This window comes from Stegastes partitus, unplaced genomic scaffold, assembly GCF_000690725.1.
Source record: "Stegastes partitus isolate 25-593 unplaced genomic scaffold, Stegastes_partitus-1.0.2 Scaffold417, whole genome shotgun sequence".
In the NCBI taxonomy this organism is placed as follows: Eukaryota; Metazoa; Chordata; class Actinopteri; family Pomacentridae; genus Stegastes; species Stegastes partitus.
In genome coordinates, this window is record NW_007578148.1 from 76,707 (window position 1) to 95,816 (window position 19,110).

Consider the following 19,110-nt stretch of genomic DNA (forward strand, 5'->3'; position numbering starts at 1 on the left):
CAAAGTTACCAGAAAAAGACCCAAACATCACCACAAAACGACGTGAACGTACCAGAAAAAGACACAAATTCTCCATGAAAAGGGCCGAAATCGCCACTAAGACACAAAAAAAAGGAGAAAAGACAAAATGAGAAAAACAAGGGCCAGGAGGGTTTTGGTCAGTTTGACATCCATCCAGGTGTCACAGTCTGAACACTGGATCTGGGTTCTGCTCAAACCAGTGATGTGGTTTAATACATTTTCTTTTGTTTAGATGTAAAAAAATAATAATAATAAAATCCTAGAATTGTATTAATGTGTTCAAGATGCCACAACACAGGTATTTAAAGAACCTGTCTGGACTCAGAAGCTTCCTGAAGGTTTTTCTGCTACGAGACGGAGCAGCAGCAGGCTTCAGCCACGGTGCTGTCACGTTCCTGCATCTGGATGCTCTGGAATTCATTTGGCTGTTAACATTGATCTGTCTGAGCTGCTTGTTGTTTATGTCTGCAGTTGTTGTTGTTCGGTGAAAAGTGTCCTGAAACGTCCCAGAGTGCTGCAGGTCCTTAAGAGGCAGATTACAGCGTCTGGATGCGTCAGACGGACAGATGTGTCATCAGGTGAACCAGCCCGTGGCCTCGATCTCTCATTGTCTCGCTGGCTTTCTGTCTGCGTCCTCGTTTTTTTTTTTTTTTTAACCCGCCGCCTCTCTGCTCAGCCGCTGCCCTCCTTTCCTTCATTCCCGACGTCCGACATCCCGTTTCTCTGCTCTCGTTTTTGTTTTGAGGATGATTTCCGACCTGGAGTGCTGCAAACTGGCCATTGTGCTCTAAAGCATCCAAACAGCTGCACAGATGTGTTAAAAGCAGCAAGAAAACAGGAGAGAGGACGGCCCTGCTGCCACACAAGGCTCATTTCAGGTCTCATTTCAGTAAATGAATTTTAAAAAACCCATCAGTGGGCGTGTTTGGATGTGGATCAAAGTGTCTGTGACAAGAAAATACAGCTGCCGGGCCTCGTTTGTTTCTACCAGAAGCCTCGATAACAGTTTGTTTCACTGACTGCACCAGTCTGCTGCGAAATGTGGGACATGACAGCACAAGTCGCGATTACATAATGGATCTAGGTCAGACAACACGATATGAAAAATAAATCTGAGCCAAAATTAGGACTGCGAGAGGAAACTTTATGAATAAACAGATTTTATGTTTTTTTCATTCGGCTCTTTGCGGACATTCAAGTGTGCGTGAATACTGCTAATATGAGCCGGCTCAGGAAACAAACGTTTAGATGTTTTATCCACATTTAATCTGAGGATTTAAAAAAAAGAATAAAATGTCAAAATGGGGATTAGGTGACACCACAGGTCGGGTTCTCTGCCTCCTGTCTGCTGCTGCTGCTGCTGTAAAGCCATGTTGTGCAGGTAGTGTGTGTTTATGTGTGTGTGTGGTTGTGGGGGCGGCGGGGGGAGGAGGAGGAGGAGGTCAGCGGAGGTCAGCGGTGGACAACAGCGGCTCTTTTCACGGCTGTCGGTGGATCCGGATCAGCCGTGAAGCTGCCGAGAGTCGTGCAGCTGCTGATGAAGAGCAGCAGAGAAAATGAGGACAGAGTCGGGTTTGTCTGCCGGGTTTACTCATGTTGTGAGGACATAACCCGCATTGTGGTGACGTGACTCGACAGAAAGGACACAAAGAGGGTCAGTCCACGTAAAACCAGTCTGAGCCTCCGACCTGACCTCCTCACACTCAGCTGTCCCTTTTTTTATTTACAGTAACTTCATTTAATGAAGCAGAGTTCTACCTTCATGCTGTGAATGTTTCCAGAGCTCCAGGTCCTTGAAGGTCCAGATTGATCACTTTAATGGACTTTTTCCATCATTTCTGAGCCTCAGAACTTCATCAGTACAGCAGATAGACACATGACATTTAGGAGGAAGAACACATCTGAGTTCTGGTAGAACCTGACACCAAACCGCCACAAAGACACGCAAACCAACAACAAAAAGACACAAAATCGCCACAAAAAGGATCCAAACTACTGTAGAGAGGCAGAAAATCAGCAGAAAAAGATGCAAGTTTACCTCTAAAAGGCGCACAATAGCCACGAAAAGAGATCAAATCAGAATCACAAACACTTCACTGATCCTTGATGGAAAACTGCTCACCGCAAAAAAAGGTCCAAATTACCACAAAGAGACACAACATCACCAGTAAAAATGTAAAATTACCAAAAAACGACCCAAACATCACGACAAAAAAAATGAAAAAGACAAATTGTCCACAAAAAGGTCCGAAATGGCCACTAAAACACACAAAATTACACACAAAATCAGAAAAATCAGGACCAGAAAGGTTTTAGTCAGTTCTACATCCATCCAGGTGTCCCAGTCTTAACACTGGACCTGGTTCTGTTCATGTCCTCTGGAACCAACTGTTTGTCTTGTGGTCATTTAAAACATGCTTATATTGGACATTAGTTTCCCCACAGAGTGAATCCTGTCTATAGATGGTTCTGGTGTGTTCTGGAGGTCCAACGGTCCTTCCATCGTCTAGAACTGGTTCTGACCAACCACCATCACACATGCTGGTATGAGCCTGGAAAGTTTACCCAGAATGCACTTTGTAAAGTTTCCTCTGGTGAAGGATCAGAACCAGAACCACATTCGGGTCGTTCTGGATACGTCTGAGGTTGGTTGGATGAGTTCTGAATAATTAATCATCTGAAGTGACTTCGGTCATTTTTTTGGGTCACGTTGGTCCATTTTTAACTCGTTTAAAACAGGTTGTGAACAAATCTGGACAGTTTTTTAATTCTATTGGTGAAGTTTTCACTCACTGTGGAAACATTTCTGGACCTTATGAGTAAGTTTTGAGTATTTTTGCAGAATTTCTGAGTCATTGTGTGAAACTTTCTGCCATTTTGAAAAGATTTTAGGACAAACTGAACCAGAACCACATCCAGGGTACCAGTGATTGTTTCTGTGACTCTGTGTCATAGACATTAACCTGCTGCAGTCTGACTGGTACCACTATGACACATCCCATAATACTGAAGCTACCAGCTGAGGACATGAACAGAACCAGGTCCAGTGTTGAGCCTGAGACACCTGGATGGATGTAGAACTGGTTTTTGTTTGAGATTGTGTCACATTGTGTCTTGTTTTGTAAATATTCTTTTTGTCTTTTTAAATCTTGTCTAATTTCGTGTCTTTTTTTTTTCCATTTGTCTTTTTTTTTGGTCATTTTGTGTCCAGTTTTATGTCTCGCTTGTCGTTTTGTCAAATTTTGGAACAACAACTAGGTCCAGTGTTCAGACTGAGACACCTGGATGGATGTAGAACTGATCAAAACCTTTATTGTTTTGGTGAGTTTCGTTATTTTAGTGGTGATTTTGTGCATCTTTGTGGTATTTTTGGTTCTTTTTGTAGTGATTTTGAGTCTTTGTGGTAATTTTGCCTGTTTCAGGGGAGATTTTACATCTTTTTGTGTCGTCTCCACCTCTTTGTGGTGATGTTTGGTTCACTTTGTGGTATATTTACATCATTTATCATGTACATACATTCCCAACCCGACATTTTTTGGTGATTCTGTCTTCATTTGTGGTGATGCTGTGACGTTTTATGGTAATTTCACTTCTTAAGAGGTGATTTATTCTCTTTTTGTGGCTATTTTGTGCATTTTTGTTGTAAATTCACTTCTTTTGTGGCGATTTTGTGCCAATTTGTGACTATTTTGTGTATTTTTGGAGCAATTGTGCATCTTTTCGTGCTGGTTCTATGTCTCTTTGTGGTGGTTTATGCCCTTTTTGTGGTAATTTAGTGTCTCTTTGTGGTAGTTTGGCCCTTTTTCTGGTGGTCTGGTTGCAGTCTTTAACAGAACCCAGATGTGTTCTTCCTCCTAAATGTCATGTGTCTGTCTGCTGTACTGATGAAGTTCTGAGGCTCAGAAATGATGGAAGAAGTCCAATAAAGAGATAAATCTGGACCTTCAAGGACCTGAAACTCTGGAAACATTCACAGCATGAAGGCAGAACTTCATTAAATAAACTAAAGTTACTGTCGATAAAGAATCCGCTGATTCTGGGGGAACTTTTTTTTTTTTTTTTTCCAGATTTTACCAACAGCAAAGCTCCTGAAGATAAATGACTACGTTTTAGTGTGAAAGGGTTAATGTAAGGCTAAAGAGAATGAATGGGTGATGTCCTCAGTGTGTGTGTGTGTTGAATGAGGAGATCTCCCCTATACAGCTGCAGCAGCCAATCAGACGCTTCGCTCTGACATAAAAACCCAAACAGAGAAAACAAAGATGTGTTTATTCCAGAGGAGCGTCTGCTGCATCTGCTCCTCTCAGGATCAAACCTCTGGGGTTTTGTCTGATAGACGTCCTCTGAGTGACTCCACATGTTTCACTCTGGACTCATTAAAGGTCAGAGGAGCAAACATCAGAAGTATGTTGCCGTTACGTTGAACCACGTGAGTTCTGTGTGATGTTCCTTCACTGATTCTATCAACCTAAAATCACATTTAGTCCCTTCAAACCGGTGTGTTAGTGAAAGCATGAAAATGAGGTTTACTGCTCCTTTAGCGTCTGACGTCAGAGTTTCAGCTCAGCTCTTGTTTTCTGATTACAAAGCAAATGACAGAACGCAGGAGGTCTAGTGACACATTCATGTTAAATATTGATCATTTGGCTAAAACAAATGATAAAGTCGATCAAATCCAAGTTGATTTAATTAAGCTGCAGCAGAGGAATCAAATGATTTAAGCAGCTTTGACTTAAATCAGCATCATTAATCTGACTTGCTAAGTTTAGTTAATTAAGCTTAATTCAGTTGCTACGATCAGTCTGTTTGTTTGTGGTTGTTATGCTAAGCTAACGCTGTGAGCGCTATCAATCTGCTCCTCTGACTTCCAGCCAGATCAAGCAAGTTCAGGTATTTTCCAAAATGCTGAATGATCCATTAAAGAGATTTATTTATTCATCTCGTTATGCGGGTCACTTAAAAAGTCTGCAAACAGCAATTTGTTCTCTTCCTGTGTTCGTAGACAAGGCGTGCATCAGTCAACGTCCTTGTTTGCAGTAAACATGAGGAGATGCACACGGAGGCAGTTTTATCTGGTTTGAGTCGTTCCTCTAGCAGCAATAAATGCAGCAAAGTGCGACAGCTTGTTAGTGAAGCTGCCAAACAAGCTTTTAGACACATTCTGCAGAGTTGCGGCCTGATTCATGATCAATCAGGTGAGTGGTTTCCACCGAAAAGCTTCTGAGAACTCCTGAGAGGTCGTTTTTTATGCTCAACGCTTGTTGTTGTGTTTCGGTGTTTCGCAGCTTCAGAAAAGAGGAGCTAATTAATCTCCTGGAGTTTAACAACCACTTTCTGGGCGCCGCAGCCGAACGGCAGATCTGAGCAGCAGGAGTCTGAGCGATGGCGTGATGTCTCTGAGTCTGTCTCCGGGGGTTTCCTGTCCTCCCTGACTCCTCTGGGAGTTCAACGCCTCGAGGGAGAAGCTGCTGGAAAGACTCTGACAGATCTGAAGGCTTCTGGTTGTGTTGATGTCTGAAGGACCTGAACTCAGGGTTCACAGCCTGCTGCTGCTTTTACCCGCCGGACTGCAGGCCAGTAGGACTCAGCACACCTTTAGCTGGATGAAAGTGAAGCTAAATTTACAGCAGGCCTGGTCTATTTGTGGACAAAGAAAACACGACTCTGATTAACTACTTGGAAGAGAGGAAGCAGCCAGATTAAGGGCTCAGCGGAGGACGGACGTCCATTGACAAACAACGACGGGGACTTATGTGTAAACACTTCATTTAGCTCTTCTAGTGAAGTCGGTTATTCATAAAGAACAACAGCAGAGAAATAAAATGAAGCTTTGAATCCTATAACCTGGGGTCAAGGTGTGACGTCTTTAAAAGATAAAAGCCAAAATTACATCATTTAACGTTCAGAAACTGAAGACAGATGACGAATCATCTACGACAGGCAGGAAAATTCACCACATCTGGAAAATCACGATGTTTCAGTAAAATCGCTTCATTCTGTCATTTAAAGAAAAAGATTTCACAAAAAAACTAAAACTTCAACATTTCTTGGTGCAGCTGAGAAGCTGAGTGACGGAGCTGCACCGACAGTCACAGTGTCGACATGAAGCAGTGGAGGAGCTCATTAGAAGAAGCTCGTTAAAACTGTTTTTTTTTGTTTTTTTTCCCTCTAGTGTTGGGAACACCAGAGGACACTTGTTGTACATGTAGATTCCATTACTTATTTATCTATTTATTTTTGTTTTTGTGAATAAAAAAAAATATTAAAAAATTCAACTTTCATTTTTGGTTGTTTTTTTAAAATTTGAATTTATGCAACTTTAACTGTGTGATAATGAAAATTAAACATTAAATATTAAATTACACTTTTCTGTTTTGTTTTACTGTATTAAAAGTATTTTTTATTTTACAGACAATTTCCATCATTTAAAAGAAAAACTGGGGGGACTAAGTAATTAGAAATTAAAATAACAGATTTATATAAGAAAGAAAGACAGAAACGTGTAATTTAATCTTTCATCTTTTCTGCATTATCACACAGTTAAAACTGCACAAATTCTAATATTAAAAAAATAGATTTTTAAAAAATATTTTTTCACAAAAACTAAAAAAAACAACCTGGAATCAACATGTTCAACATTTTTCCACACGTCCACAGGTGTTACCAACTGAGGGGAAAAGGCGACTCTCCAGATATCTAATGTTTTAAATTAGTTTCTAATTAATGTCTTATTCCTTCATTTGAATTTTAACTGTGTGATAATGCAGAAAAGACATTTCTCTCTCCTTCTTAGAAATGTATCTGACAATCTACAATATCATCTAATATATAAATGTACCAAACTCAGTTGTTGCTGCTGCTGGTTGAGGACGTGACGTCTGATTCAGGCTTTAACATTCACAGAACTCTCCTGTTTTCCTGCCTCCACTCATCTTTTTCCACGTCTTCTTTCCATCCCCTACACAATCCCATCTTATCTCATCTGCTTCACCACCGTGTGATTAAAACTCAGGTTTGCTGCCATCCAGGGAATCCCAGCGAAGACCAAGACGGAGCTAAATTTATCCTCTGATTCGCAGAAAGTCCTGAGCTGTCCGCGGTGCCAGAGCAGCTTTGGCACAGTGAACTCAAGCCCCAGAGCAGGTTGACAATAACTGAGAGCGTTTTCTGAGAAGAGAAGCTGTCAACATGTTTACGATGCATAAAGTTATTGATGAGCTGCAGCTCACAAGGATCTCTGGCAGCTGTTTGTCTTTCTTCCTGGTAATAATGCAGATACAAGCATCCCTTATACAAGTAGGCTGCAAAAAAATAAATAGATTTTTAAAACAGCTTCTTGACTTTTTTAAAATGTTTGAACAATTTACTGATATTTTACAAATGTTTCTTTTTTTAAAAAAATTAAATTACAAATAATAGTAAAATCACAGAAAAATATTGTTTTCATTTTAACTGTAAAAATGGGGGCAAAAAACGTAAATAAAATCTACGCTTTAATTCTAAAAATTCATTAGTTTTTAACATTTGACTGTAAAAATACACTTCTTTTTTTAATGTATTTAAATCAGACAAAATTATTTTACAGATATTTATTGTTATTTAAATAATAATTCTGTATATTAAGCTGGTGGCGTCGATGATGTTGATGAACCCAATATTTTAATAAGTAATATCATAGAAAACAGCATGAATTTATTTTTAAAAATTATAACTATTTTATTTGGAATTTATTTTAATATTAAACAGTTATAACTATTTTTTTAAAATGCAAACAAAAAACCCCAAAGCTGAAACTGTCAATAATTGTTCTAAATGATAATTTCTTGTTTTTCAATGTTTAAGCCGAAAATGACACCATTTTTTTTTCTGTATTTACATTTTTTGAATGTCTTTTTAAAACACATCTGACATTTATTAATAGAAAAATTGTACATATTAAAGCTTTTTATTGTCCAAATTTCCCCTGTTGTGTTAAATCACGATCACAGTAACTTTATAAGATTCTTTGTTATTATTTTTAATATTAATAATAATTAAATAAAATAGCAGTTACACTTTAAGTATTTTCTATCAATTACTGGACAATTAAACTGAATTACATTTGACACATTTTCATTATCGTTATATTGATTTTGTACATTGTTATTTCGTTTAGTTTAATATTATTTTGTTCATAATTAGCTACATCTGTATTTTAGATTTTTTTGTAATTTGTAAGTGTCATCATACAGATCTCCTCTTTTCTATTAAATTACTAATTTGGAGTTAAATCACAGAAATACACTAAAAATGTGCATGTCGTTGAATTAATTCAGTTTTTTTTTTTTTTTTTTAATTTGCTAAAATATACATCATTATTTTACAGATATTTACTGTTATTTGTTTTAAAAGTTTTACACTATTTCCTTGTTATAGTATTCACCATTTTTAGTATGATTTTTCTGAAACCCTTGCTGCCAAATTTGAACCTTTTTTTATTCTATTTTTTGTGTATAAACGGCTGCAGACACATGAGTCACTGCTGAAGGCCGTGAGCTGTGCAGATGCTAACATTAGCATGTTGCTAACAACAGTCCGTCCACTCAGAGGGATTACTAACTTCTGGGCAGCCCAGAAGCAATTCTTATTATTGGCTTATTACTGATCTATAAAGCTGCGGTCGATGATAAACGACTTAGAAGAGCTCAGAAAACCTCCGTTTCACAACAGGTTGGCTTAACGACAAACATTACACAAGAAACCGAGCCAGACGCCATATTTCTGACTTGAGCTCAGCACGTGCAGGTCCAGACCTCCAGCAGAAGGACCTCATTGATGTTTTATCCTTCAAACGATGATCCTCTTATTGTCCAGCTCAGGCGGCTCCATGACCTACAATACAGGATGGACTCATGGAGACGGTTGCATAACGAGGCCCGGCCGGCCGCCACGTGAGCGAGGCTTTACCTCCCAGTAACCCTCCAGGTGTGTCGCTGGCTGTCATTTCATCAGCAGCATTTCATTTTCCATTAAATCTGATGCGTCTCCGGGCGGCGGTTCAGCAGCATTAAGGTTATTACAACAAAAACATGCAGCGCAGACGGGACGACGGCTGGATGCAGCTTCACACACCTGCAAGGAGGATTCTCACCCTGATTCTGTACTTTAACATCCACATACATCAGCGTGAAGCTATAACTCCAGCCCCCGGGGCTCTTTGTGTACATCTCCAGGCTTCTGAGGACGACTTTGCGTCTTCTTTCATGTCCTGACCTGCATGTTTTCTGCACCATTTGCACTTCCTGGCTGGACAATGACCTGCTGGAGCAGCTGAAGTGCTGCACAGCGGCCACCAGGATCTGATCTGACTGATCGAACCTTTAATCGTGTGACTGTCATCACACAGCAGCACCCCAGAGGCTTTAAAACAACGTCTGAGTCTGAGTTTAATGTTCAAAGTTGTAAATAAAAACCAAGAAGAGGATCTAATTTGGAAGAAGAAGGTGGAAGAGAGAGTTTGATCGACTCACATGATCAGAAGAAAAATGAGCTTGTTTAAAAATAAATGAGAAAATTAAATTTCTGGGTCATGAAGGTCTTGTGATGCAGATCAAACTCACACAACAGACACTGATTCAACCAGTTTGTTTCCACAACTTGTCCTGTTTGATTTTTACTTTTTTCTGATTAATTTGAGCAACATTCTGATGGTCACATTTTGGTTAAATATTAATTAATTATATTTTTGTGCTACTTGTAGTTGTTTTTCTGTTATTAGTAAATATTTGCTTGTTGAACTAAATTTTATTGTTTGCATACATTTTTACTAAAATAACTTTATGTTAATAGTATTATTTTTATTTTAATATAAAATAGTAATTAATTTGCTGCTAGTTGTTTTGTGGTGGTTATTTTTATTTATAGCATTATGTCACTATTTACTTGTTAAATTTAATTTGAAACATAAAGCTTTGATGACATATATAGACTTTTTTTTTGCTTCATTTTAATTTTATTTAAAATGATTTATTAATTGGTCACTGCTTGTATTGTTTATTATTTTCTACCATTAAAATATTATTTACTTGATAAACACACACATTATTTATTTATTGTTTTTATATTTATTCTGTATTATTTTTTATTTTATTGTAGTTTTATTAATTAGTTATGAATCCACTGCTACTTGTAATTTGTTATTAATATGATCATTTTCTAGTATTAAGGTATTATGTGCTTGTTAAAATCTATCTATTTATTTTTTTATTACATTATTTTGTGTATATTTTTTTATAGGATTATTTGTATTATTTTAATATTAAAAAGTAATTAATTAAAGCAGCAGTTGCACATTAAAATGATTTACTATCAACAGGTTAATGGTGGTGGCTTATTAAAGTGAAGTCAATATAATATTTAATGTTATTATTGTTATATTAATGTGTATATTGTCAGTTTACTGTTATGTTGTGTTATCAGGGTTCACATCACTTGTTAAAGTCAGTTTGTTTCATCAAAGTGTTTTTATATGAACTCTAACATGAAGGTAATCCAGCATCAGGGTCCTGCTCGTTAAGCTTAATTGCACTTTTATTTTAAAGGATTTATATCAAATGTTTTCTGTCTTGCGTGATTTTCGTGATAAAATTTAAAAAGCTCGTTACATCAGAAAACACTGACTGATGGATCCATTAACAGCAGTTTACTGTGTGTGTGTGTGTGTGTGTGTGTGTGTGTGTGTGTGTGTGTGTGTGTGTGTGTGTGTGTGTGTGTTTTGTCCACAGTGTGCGCGCAGCAGCTGAGGAGGAGTCTGTCGGTGGGAGGCGGTGTGACGCCGCTCGGAGCTCACTGGCTGCTCCGCCGTTAATGAGGCACAACTCGGTCTGAGGTCGCACCGATCGCCGGTCATTAGGCGGCTGCAGCTCTCAGCGTGCGGACCGTCAGCTGCTGCACCGGAGTCCAGCGCCGGAGTCCGGCACCGGGGAAGCGCGGAGGAGAAGTGCGCGGAGACTTTACGCACGGAGGAGATGGAATGCATTGAAAGGACTCAGACTGCGTGAAAGTTTTTTTCGCCGTTTTCCGACTATGGAGACGCACAAGAAGAGACAGTCGATCCGGACCGAGTCAGCCGTGAGCCGGTGGACGGTCTGAGGTGCGCCGGAGGATGACACCTGCAGCCCGCCGGGAGAGGACCGACGCAGCCCCGCATCTGTAGGAGCGCTGCTGGATCTTCAGTCGTCTGCGCACCGCCGCGGACTGCGGCACGAACACAACAGCGTCCGTGAAACAGGTGAGCTGCTGCTGCTGTGAGATTCATTCACCCGATGATCCAGCTTTCACCTTCCAGAGCTGTTTGACTGCTGTGACTGGGCTGAAGTGTGTCTGGGCTCAGGCTCGTGCTAATTAGAAGAAAGACAGGAATCCTCTGAACAGTTTAAAATCCAGGAATCTGTTGACAGATTGAATCAGGCTGCTCGTTAACCCTTTAAAATTCCAGAATATTTCCCCCTAAAGGTTTGAACAAACTGTTTGCTGCACACGGAGTCGCATGTGTTCTTCCTCCACTTAAAAAACAGAAAAGATATTTAAACATGAAATGTGACGTTTTTCTTGCTGCAAATCCTCCACATGAGAAGCATTTGGTACTTTTACAGACATCATGTTCTCCTGTCTGGATGTTCAGATGCACTTTACAGTGTATGTGTGAGTCCATGTGGGTCTGACCTTTGTGTTCTTGTGCCATCAGCTCTCCTCCTGCTCATCTCTTCATCATGCTCTCCTGCTGAGTGTCAACATCTTCTGGATATTAGGAAATAAAAGAAACGCCTTCGTCAGTATCGTCTCTGGAGCTCTGACTCACCATGGGCACTGTACTCTCGCTGTCCCCCGGCTCCCGTAAATCAGGCTACTATGACAACCGGCCCGGCTCGCTCAGCCACTACCCGAGCCTCAGCAGCCGCTCGCTCAACAGCCAGAAGGACCGCGGCCTGAAGAGAGGACAGTCCATCTTCCTGCCGGCGCTCACGTGGAAGCGACTGGTGGCTTCTACGAAGAAGAAGGGCAACTCCAAGAAGGCGCCCGGAGGTCCGGTTGGCCTCGGAGATCCCCTGAACAACAACAACAACATCAACATCTACCAGAAGGACCCGGTGCTGCACCTCAACCGAGAGAATGTGAAGAAGTCGCTGTCATGTGCCAACCTGTCCAGCTACGAGGGCCCAGCCGGCCTGGGTCTGGGGCTCGGCTACGGCCTGGGTCTGGGTCAGGGCCACGGCTACGGCTACAGCAAATCCCAGCAGCTGTCGTCTGTGAAGAAGGTTCCTCAGGGGACGGTGAGCTCGTCTCCGAAGAGGGTCATCGTCCAGGCGTCCACCAGCGAGCTGCTGCGCTGCCTGGGAGAGTTCCTGTGCTGCCGCTGCTACCGCCTGAAGCACCTGTCTCCGGCCGACCCGGTGCTGTGGCTGCGGGCCGTGGACCGCTCGCTGCTGCTGCAGGGCTGGCAGGACCAGGCCTTCGTCACGCCCGCCAACGTGGTCTTCGTCTACATGCTGTGCCGAGACGTGGTGGACGGCGACCTGGTGGCGTCGGAGCACGAGCTGCAGGCCATCCTGCTCACCTGCCTCTACCTGTCCTACTCCTACATGGGCAACGAGATCTCGTACCCTCTCAAGCCCTTCCTGGTGGAGGCAGGCAAGGAGGCCTTCTGGGACCGCTGCCTCGCCATCATCGACGCCACCAGCGCCAAGATGCTGCGGATCAACGCAGACCCGCACTTTTTCACGCAAGTCTTCGCTGAACTGAAGAGCGAGGGCGGCTGCGGGCCTCAGGACTACAGTCGGGTTCTGGATCGGTGAGAGGAGCTCCGGGCCCTCGCTGAACGCATGCCTTTTTGTACGTTCGTGCACACAAACACTCATGTGTCTCCTACAGACTCCCCTCGTCCTGCTGTGAAGGCCCATCGACGGACTTACGGAGACTTATTTAATCATCCCGTCTGTGTTTGCTGCCGTCGTCCCGTCCGTCCACAGATCGGTTGGCTGAAGGTCGAGTCATGCTTTCCGCATCCGTGTGTGCAGATTAATGTGGACTTTGAAAGTCATTTTATTTATACTACGATAGGTTTCCTCATACTGAACACAAAAACACGAACTGTGGGCGGACAGATTTCTGGAGATTTTAGAGCCTCGAACTGTTTGTTGCCGTCGTCCTTCCATCCACAGGCTGAAGGTTCATTCATGCTTTTCATGTCTCTGTGCACAAAACTAGTTCTGTTTATCTACAATAAGTTCCCTCATATCAAACACAGGAGATTTTAGAGCCTCACTCCGTGTTTGGAAAATTAAAGAACCTCTAAAGTCCAGCAGCAGCTACTTCGATTCCACCTCTTTAGATGATGGGCTATGAAGGAGTGGACCACTGAGAATCTCCCCCAAAGCTGTTCTCTGAACAAATACTTGTTTGACACGCTGTTGGTTTTCTGTGCAGGCTCACAGATTTCAGGCTGCACGTGGACGTCCACGGAGGGCTTTTGTGGATTTGATTGGATGACATGGACATGAAAAGCATGATTTGGCCTGAACAGAGGCTGTTTTTTTCTACCTGTGTTTACTGTAACTGGGGAACCATTTGGTGCACCTGTCCCGGTCCGACCCCCCATGTCTGGTCCCAGTCGTCCCAGCTGCTCCTCTGCATCTGCACAGCCAGAAATCCCAGCCGCCGCCGCCGCTGCCGCCGCCTCTCTGAATGTGATTAAACAGTGTGCACGGGGCGGGAAGATGCCGCCGCTGCTCACAGATCTTCACTGGTGTTATTCTGAACATGTTCAGCTCCACAAGGTGTGTTTTCCTGGATGCTCGGCCTCAGCTCTGACTGACGGGAGCAGCTGAGAGCTCCACCTCAGGTCCTGCTGTGTTAAACCCAAACCAACAGTCAGTGCAGTTGCTGCTTTTTGTCTTCACTCTCTCCGACCTGTCAGAGTGTTTATTCAACCTGAGGAGAGTTCCCCGGTGCAGGCAGAGCGTGGCTTTGGGTTGGGTTGTTCGGTGGATGGCGGCCAGGGTCGTCAGCTGTTTACGCCGTCCTTTGTTCGCTGCATCTTGTTGACAGGGCGCCCTCGGCCGTGGTATTAATGAGATTAGCAGATTACCGCAGCCCCTCCCCTCGCCAACCTCTGCCCCCTTCTTGTCCGGTTGGCTGCAGGGCGTCAGCGGCTAATCCGGGCCGGGCCGGACCACGACTGTAAACACACACATGTGTACAAACACACACGTGTGAACGCGTCGCCGAGTGACACACATGTGCAGCTCACGGTGGATGAATGCCGTCGCGACTGAGCGGGTTTGTTGCTTCTGAGTTTGTCCCAGTTTGTGTGCCGTCACGTTCCTCTCCGGTTAAATTAGTCCCTCAAATGAACTGTTGGTATTTGTGCTTCAGTGGCTTTAGTCTCCCAGCGAGCTTAAATGTGTGCGTTAGACGTGGATCAACCAGGAGCCAAAAGTTCATCAATGTGAATTTTACATACTTTCAATGGAAATTTTTATTTAAAGCTTCTGGATTTCAGCTCCCCAGACGTCCACAAGTTTAGTTTCCGGCGGCCAGATGTCAGTCCAGTTCACTCAGACCGAGGTCAGTTTGTGCTGCAGCTCAAACAAAGCTTAGCATCAGCTCCACAGCTGCTAGTAACACGTTACAGTCGCTTTCAGGGCATAAAAAGACTAAAACTTCTCTATTTAAACTGTAATTTTCACCTGCATTCATGTATTGTAGATTTGTCCAAAACTGGTTTTAATCTTTTTCACCTTTGGCCACTTTAAATGAAACAGCCGTCGTGTTTCCAGAAACTGTTTCGATGCACATTCTGAAGAATTTTAAAAATGTCGTGCTCATTTAAAATGGTTTTTGAAAGTTTAGTTCTAACGTCTAACCTGCAGGGCTGATCAGATGTTTGTTTGTGGAAGTCATGAGAAGTGGCTGATACCAGCTGACAAGGAGGAAAAACACGACTTTCCCAACTGAAAACAAGACTTTCCTCCAATTTGTTTTGATAAACAGACAAAGTTTTACGTCTTTTTCTTCTCGCTGGTGTTTTTTTTTTTTTTTAGCTTTTTCTACTCTGTTCATTACAGCTAACAGCGCCACCTTCTGACAACACTACCAGGCCTAGATTATTAACGACAAAGCAGAAAAAGTCCAATTTGCATTTTCTTTGCTATTGCTTCTTTTTACAACATTTCCAACTCGGCTGAACTCTCACTGCTGGACTTGATCAGTGATAATTTTAACAAGCTTGAGACTCCAAACAGGAAAATTTGCCCCCAAAAAGCAAACATTGGTGGAAAATCAGTTTTAGAATCATCTGGAAACCCTTCAGATTTACTACATGACCCATTTTGTTGGTCCAGGAGGCGGTTTTAAATCTTAAAACCAGCTGTTGTGGCAAATAGAACTCCCAAAAAAAACCCAAAAAACAGTCGAGTTTATAAAAGAAAACTGCTGTAGTTACACCATTTATCAGCAAACCATTGAAAAGGAGAAAGAACCATCAAATTTTCACCGTCAGGACGATCTTTGACCAAACAATCTGTGATGTGTGCGGTTCTGTCAGAGAATTTACCAAAGTCTAATCTTAAAGTCGGGAGATTTCTTGCCTCAATTATAGATAGACACCTCAATTGAAAACTGCCAAAAAAAATTACCAGTTTGTTCTAACCAGATTCTGTAAAAAACAAAAAATTCTGCGCTCCTTGGATCAGCTGTGAAACCAGCGGTGACTCAGCTGCAACCAGCAGTCATGTGATGAAAATTCAGGGACTTCTCAGCTGAACTGCAATCAGTGTTTGCACTCATCAGAGAGGAGAAACAGTGTTGAGACAGATTTAAAACGGAAGCAGTGAAATATCAACAGTACGTAGAGCTGCACAGAAGACGTTTCTCTCTCCTTCATCGTGGTTGTTCTGTTTCCGTAGAGCTGCAGAACAACAACAACAAAAAAAAAGAGCCTCAGTGAGTAAAAATGCAGAGACGTTTGTCCTCCGTCCTCGGTCACTTTGCCGTGATGCTTCACTGTAAACTCTCCCACAATGTCATATGAAAAACACGCCTCCTCCCCCCGTGAGATCTGACCTCTGCGCGCCGGCGGACACGCTGCGGTACATATTCCCTCCTGAGGTAATCCAGTCCTAATCCTCAATCAAATAGAGCGAGCGAGCGCAGGATGAAAACACGGAGCAATAAGTAAACGGTTCAGAATCCGACGAGATTTGGTGCAACACTTCGATTACCGCTCAGATTCAACAAACCCGAAGCCCTTTTGCATCAGCGGAGTGGATTCATCCTCCCTGAGACCTCGCATGATTCAGAGCGTCGACCGGCAGCCATTTTAGCCGGTCAGCGGCGCTCCGGCCGGACTTCGGCTTTGACAAGGACACTTGTGTCTTGGCCGCTGCCTCCCTCCTCTCTCCCCACATTTCCACACACACTCAGCTGTTGTTTGCTGCCCGCTTCATTAGATTTGACACCCCACACCCGGCAGCCATTGTCAGGATGAGGAAGGGCAGAATGGGGCTGTTTGTTGGCATCGGGTCGGCTGGTCGTGCTCGAATGTAGGTCAGAGTTAAGGGCAGCCTCCACCGCGCTGACCTGGATGCTAATTAGATCTGAAGGTACAGGACAGAATGTTCGAGACGTCAGCGACGAATAAGAGGCAACCAGCACGTCGTGACCTTTAATTTTTGTAAAGAAACGATTCGTCACATCTGGTCGACTCGTAACTGAACACAGCTGGTCCAGTAATTCGGTCCCGACAGAAACAGGCGCCCGTCCCCTCTTTCAGCAAATCTGTCCAATCGGACTCGAGCAGCTGTTCCTCCTCCAATCGTGTCACAGAGCGGAGCCAATTAACTGGCTCATCCAATCAAAGCTCTCGGCCGACGGACACGCGACGCCAGCGACGTCTCCGTTATTGTAGAATCCGAGATGAAACATTTGCACTGTGGACTGTGGATGTTTACCTTCATGTGGCAACTCTGGATGATTCCTGATCTGGAGACTCCCAAATGTGATAACAGACGAGTTTGGTGTCGTTCTGTAGCTTTCTTACTGTCAACAAGCTCCGTGAATCGGGCCCTGCTTCACCTCTTCACCTTCATTCTTACTAAAACAGGTTCATGAATGTATATTTTCCTAAGAAGGCCGGGCACTGCAGTTTTCAGCACTCAAGCAGGGACTACTTTCAGCTGCGGATGGATACATGTTTGTAACTCTAAACTGCAGCGCCCATGTTGGCTGTAATCTGTGTTTTTAATGGTTGGATTTCTCTGTGTGTTCCTGGGATTTGTTGGCAATAAGAAATGCATCAGCACTTCTCCTGGAAGCGTCCACAGCTCTGTGAGTTGTGTTAAGTTATTTCAGTGTGCTGCTGCTGCTGTAGGTTGGTGTGAAGTCTCAGTGACACACCGTAGACTGATGATGTAAATATGTGGGTGTAACTAAAAAGGAGCTGTTAAGAGAAACAAAAAAAGAACAAAAAGAACTAGTGTTGCTGTGTAGTAGCGTGCATGCCAGCCACGTAGACGTTAGACTTTTTCTTTTTTTTTACCTCTGCTTTTGTTTTGTTTTTTTTCTATGTGATGTTTTAAATGAAAGTTTAAATTAAAACTGGATCTCATTGGAGTTTTCCTTCGTAGGAAACATGATGTCAACAGTATTAAGAGTCTGCAGGTATAACTATCATCACTATGGCGTAGAAACAGTAGAGACGGAACCAATATCTCATCTTCTTCATGAACAGTGAAGCGTGTGAGCTCGGACTCCTCGTGGCACTTTGCTAAGTTCGCTCAGTTGTTTTCCAACCGGCCTGTTCTGCAGCTAAGACGTCTCTCACTCGCTGCCTCCTCGGATTCACGGCACAGAAATGATCGAGTTAGCGGCTATCAATAGCGTTCCTCATCGCGGACCAGCTGCCGACACAAAGGCGAGCGTTGTTGGCGCGGCGTCCGTCGCAGGCGGCTCCAGCTCAGCCTGCGTCCTCGCCGACTGCGGCCTCGCCTCTGATGCAAACGGACACGTCAGACACGTCACCGTCACCGCCGGACAGATGTTAGTGCACACATGAATAGATAACTGTCCTCCTCCTCCTCCGTTTCCATGGTTACCTTCCACCAAAATGAAGCAGCGCATCACCTCGGCTGACTTTCGTAAAGCCACCGAAGTGACTCTAAAAGTGAAAAAAAAAAAACACTGTTGATGACGGGAAAACTTGAAGAAAAACAAATGTGACTGTTTCATTTTTTCATGTTTTGTTTGTTTGTTTATTTCCTTTTTCATGATGATGATTATTTAATAAAGTATTGAGCTGAAATCCAAAACTGCTGCTTCTCGCTTTCACTTGAACCAAGCTGCCTTTTTGTCCTCCACACATGAAATCCTCTCAGGCTGCAGTCCAGCTAGCGTCAGACTGGCAGTAAATTCATGTGGGACATTTAAAAAAAAAAAAAAAAAAAGCTTAATGCACGGCAGCACAAAGGCCCGGCGCTGTGGACGGCCTTTCGGGGGCTGCGCTCCATCCAAGCATGTCCCTGCAGTCAATCACCGGCCTCCTCCCGGACCACAGGTGGAAACGCTGCTGTGTTGCTGCAGAGAGCTTCGTTCTGGGAGTTTTAAAACAGAATGCAGGTCCTGTGTGCAGATTCGGTGTCGGCGGTCAGCTGAGCGCCGGCCTTGGGCTGCCTCCTCCTGTCACTGCCGGTTATCGCTGATCTGCGCCACTCAGCATCCAAACACCAGCTGAGCTCATCTCAACACAGTCTCGCAGTTTTCACACTTCACAGCTGTGAGAAATCACGAAACACTACGAATCGAAACCGAAAATAGCTTCCTGTTGCTTCTATGCAAAATGAAGACGCAGACGTTGGTTCAGCAAGAAGAATATTCTGACATGAGTGTCTGATTAAGACTGACTAGGTGTAAAATTAGGTTCTTTCCATTAAAAATCAATCATTTACTCTCATCAGACCTCCTCATAAACAGCTGATTCTTTATCTGCAGTAACTTCAGTATGTTTAATGAAGCCATGCAGAGTTTTGCCTTCATACTGTGAATATTTACAGAGTT

The 19,110-nt window shown here is 43.1% G+C and overlaps 1 protein-coding gene across 1 annotated transcript; it reads left to right on the forward strand.

Moving 5' to 3' along the window:
• Window positions 1-11,009: 11,009 nt before the first annotated feature.
• LOC103360124 (cyclin-dependent kinase 5 activator 1) lies at window positions 11,010-13,214 on the forward strand. The gene is made up of 2 exons (XM_008285788.1): window positions 11,010-11,290; window positions 11,747-13,214. Exon 2 carries the CDS (start codon window positions 11,862-11,864, stop codon window positions 12,852-12,854), a length of 993 nt encoding a protein of 330 aa, XP_008284010.1. The 5' UTR covers window positions 11,010-11,290; window positions 11,747-11,861; the 3' UTR covers window positions 12,855-13,214.
• The last annotated feature ends 5,896 nt before the right edge of the window (window positions 13,215-19,110 follow it).